Below are 2,943 nucleotides of genomic sequence, written 5' to 3'. Positions count from 1 at the left end.
AACAGACTGTCTTTTCCCCCATTTAACAGACTTTAGGACTTTGTCAAATATCAGCTGCTCATATGTGGTTGGATTTATGTCTGGATTCTCAATTCTGTTCCATTGGTCTATATATCTGTTGTTTTACCAGTATCAGGGTGTTTTGACTACTGTGGTGGTATAATAGGTTCTAAAATCAGGTAGAGTGAGGCCTCCTACTTAGTTTGTCTTTTTCAGTAATGCTTTACTTATCTGGGGCCTCTTTCCCTTCCATATGAAGTTGGTGATTTGTTTCAACATCTCATTAAAAAATGTCATTGGAATTTGGATCGGAATTGCATTGTATCTATAGATAGCTTTTTGTAGAATAGATATTTTTAAAATGTTAAAGTCTTCCTATCCATGAGCAACGTTATGTTTTTCCACTTATGTAGGTCTCTTTTGGTTTCTTGCAGTGGTGTCTTGTAGTCTCTGGTAAGATTTATTCCTAAGCATCCTATCTTTTTGGGGGCTACTGTAAATGGTATTGATTTGGTGATTTCCTCTTTGATGTTCTTTCTGTTGGTGTAGAGGAATCCAACTGATTATTGTTTGTTTATCTTGTATACTGATATTCTGCTGAACTCTTGTATTAGTTTCAGTAGTTTTCTTGAGGATTCATTAGGGTTTTCTGTGCATAAGATCATGTCATCTGCAAACAGAGATACTTATACTTCTTCCTTACCAGTCTGGGTGCCCTTTATTTCTTTATCTAGCCTAATTGCTCTGGCTAGGTCCTTCCAACTCCTTTCTTTTTTTTTTATCCAACAAGCCATAACTTTATTAATGATAGAAACAGTACAAATTTGAAACCAAACTGCAGTTACTCTTTTGAAACACCAAAAAAAGTCCTAGTTTTCAGATAGTTACATTGTTAATTCCATAATAGCATTTACAATATCACTACTGTTGTTCTTCAGGGCTCGGGCTGCCTTTGCTCTTGACACATTTGGTTGTGACATGACCAATTCTATGTTCTTAACTTCCACACCTGTTTCATCAACCTCTTCCTCTTCACTCTCCTCTTGTAGAGTTGGAGTTTGTGTGTTTTCTTGAATGTTCAAGACAGCTTCACCTTGAACTTTGAATTTCTCTGCAGCTGCTAGCTGTGCTTGCTGAGGTAAGTCTTCAATCTTGGCTTCCCCAAAAACTATGTAGGTATCTGAAGCTGGGCTCTTATAGACATCTGGCTTTGTGATGACAACGAGGATATTCTTAGATTTCTGGATAATGACTTTAGTAACCCCTGTGACTTCTTGGAGACCCAGTATGGACATAGCCTTCTGTGCCTTCTTTTCACTCCAACTCTGTTTTGCTTTACTGACTGGTTCTTCATTGATTTCAGCTGCTGCTGCCAGCTGGGCTTGCTGTGTGGTTGCCTGTGTGGAATCCTGTTCCTCGAGCTCTGGTACTGATTCATCACTATCCGATTCTGTTCCAGACCGTGTCTCAGCCTGGGGTTGTGGCAACTCCTGTTCTGTAGCAGGGACGGTTTCTGAGACTTCACCAGGCATTTTATGTGGGGAATGCAGAACCAAGATGGTGGCAGCCCATCTTCTTTTGATGCTTCCTGTGTCATTTAATATTTTTCCCGTAGAATCCTTCAACTTCAGGCTTGAAATTTTTCTTCAGTTCTTTCAGCTTGAAAAATGCTGAGCATGTTCTTTTCTTTTGGTTTTCTATCTCCAGGTGTTTGCACATGTCATCATAATACTTTACTTTGTCTTCTCAAGCTGCCCTTTGATATCTTCTATTCAGCTCTTTTAGTTCACTGTGGCTGTATAGTAGGTTCTAATATCAGGTCGTGTGAGGCCTCCTGCTTTGTTCTTCTCCTTCAGTAATGCTTTTCTTAACCAGGCCCTCCTCCTTTTCTTAAAGTTGGTGATTAATTTCTCCGTCTTGTTAAAGACTGCTGTTGAAATTTGGATCAGGATCGCATTGCATCTGTAGATCACTTTGGGTAGCACTGATTGATATTTTCACCGTGTTGACTCTTCCCATCTTTGAACGTGGTATGTTTTTCCTTTTGTAGATCTCTTTTGGTTTCTTACAGTAGTGTTTCGTAGTTTTTTTTTTTTTTTAAAGGTCTTTTAGGACCCCAGTTAGATTTTGTTCCTAAGTATTTTATCTTTTGGGGGGCTATTGTAAATGGTATTGATTTGCTGATTTCCCTTTCAAAGTTCTCTTTGTTGGTGTAGAGGAATCCAGCTGATGTCTGCATGTTAATCTTGTATCCTGCTACTTTGCTGAAACCTTCTATTCTAGTAGCTTTCTTGTGGATTCTTTAGGATTTTCTATGTATAGGAAACAAATCTGTCTTGGAAGAAGTACAACCAGAATGGTTCTTAGAAACAAGGATGGTAAGACTATGTCTCACATACTTCGGATGTGCTATCAGAAGGCATCAGTCCCTGGAGAAGGACATTGTGCTTGGTAAAGTAGAGGGCCAGTGAAAATGAGGAAGACCCTGAACAAGTTGGATTGACACAGTGGCTGCAATAACGGGCTGGAGCATAACACCAATTGTGAGGATGGCGCAGGACTCGGCAGTGTTTCATTCTGTTGTACATAGGGTTGCTATGAGTTGAAACTGACTTGACGGCACCTATCATCTGTGAATAGGGATAGTTTTACCTCTTCCTTACCAATTTGGATGCCTTTTATTTCTTTTTCTTCCTTTATTGCTCTAGCTAGGACTTCCAGCATGATGTTGAATGAGAGTATTGATAAAAGGCATCCTTGTCTGATTCAGGTTCTCAAGGGAAATGGTTTCAATCTCTCTACATTGAGAATGATGTTGGCTGCTTGTTTTGTATAAATACCCTTTATTATGTTGAGGAATTTCCCTTCTAATTTTGCTGAGAGTTTTTCTCAGGAATGGGTGTTGGATGAACTAATCTTTAATGTTAAATCAAAAATATCCCC

The 2,943-nt window shown here is 39.1% G+C and overlaps 1 protein-coding gene across 1 annotated transcript; it reads right to left on the bottom strand.

The window, feature by feature from the left end:
• Positions 1 to 809: 809 nt before the first annotated feature.
• On the bottom strand, positions 810 to 1,532 carry LOC126071453 (nascent polypeptide-associated complex subunit alpha-like). Its single transcript, XM_049875651.1, has one exon. The coding sequence runs from the start codon at positions 1,530 to 1,532 to the stop codon at positions 885 to 887; it is 648 nt and encodes a 215-aa protein (XP_049731608.1). The 3' UTR covers positions 810 to 884.
• Positions 1,533 to 2,943: the final 1,411 nt, after the last annotated feature.

This window comes from Elephas maximus, chromosome 1, assembly GCF_024166365.1.
Source record: "Elephas maximus indicus isolate mEleMax1 chromosome 1, mEleMax1 primary haplotype, whole genome shotgun sequence".
Classification (NCBI taxonomy): domain Eukaryota; kingdom Metazoa; phylum Chordata; class Mammalia; order Proboscidea; family Elephantidae; genus Elephas; species Elephas maximus.
Note: the sequence above shows the minus strand (reverse complement) of the source record. Positions and strands in the feature narration are given on the sequence as shown.

Excerpts from the sequence above, each read along its gene's own strand:
- LOC126071453 (XM_049875651.1), bottom strand. The coding sequence starts at position 1,532 with ATGCCTGGTGAAGTCTCAGAAACCGTCCCTGCTACAGAACAGGAGTTG.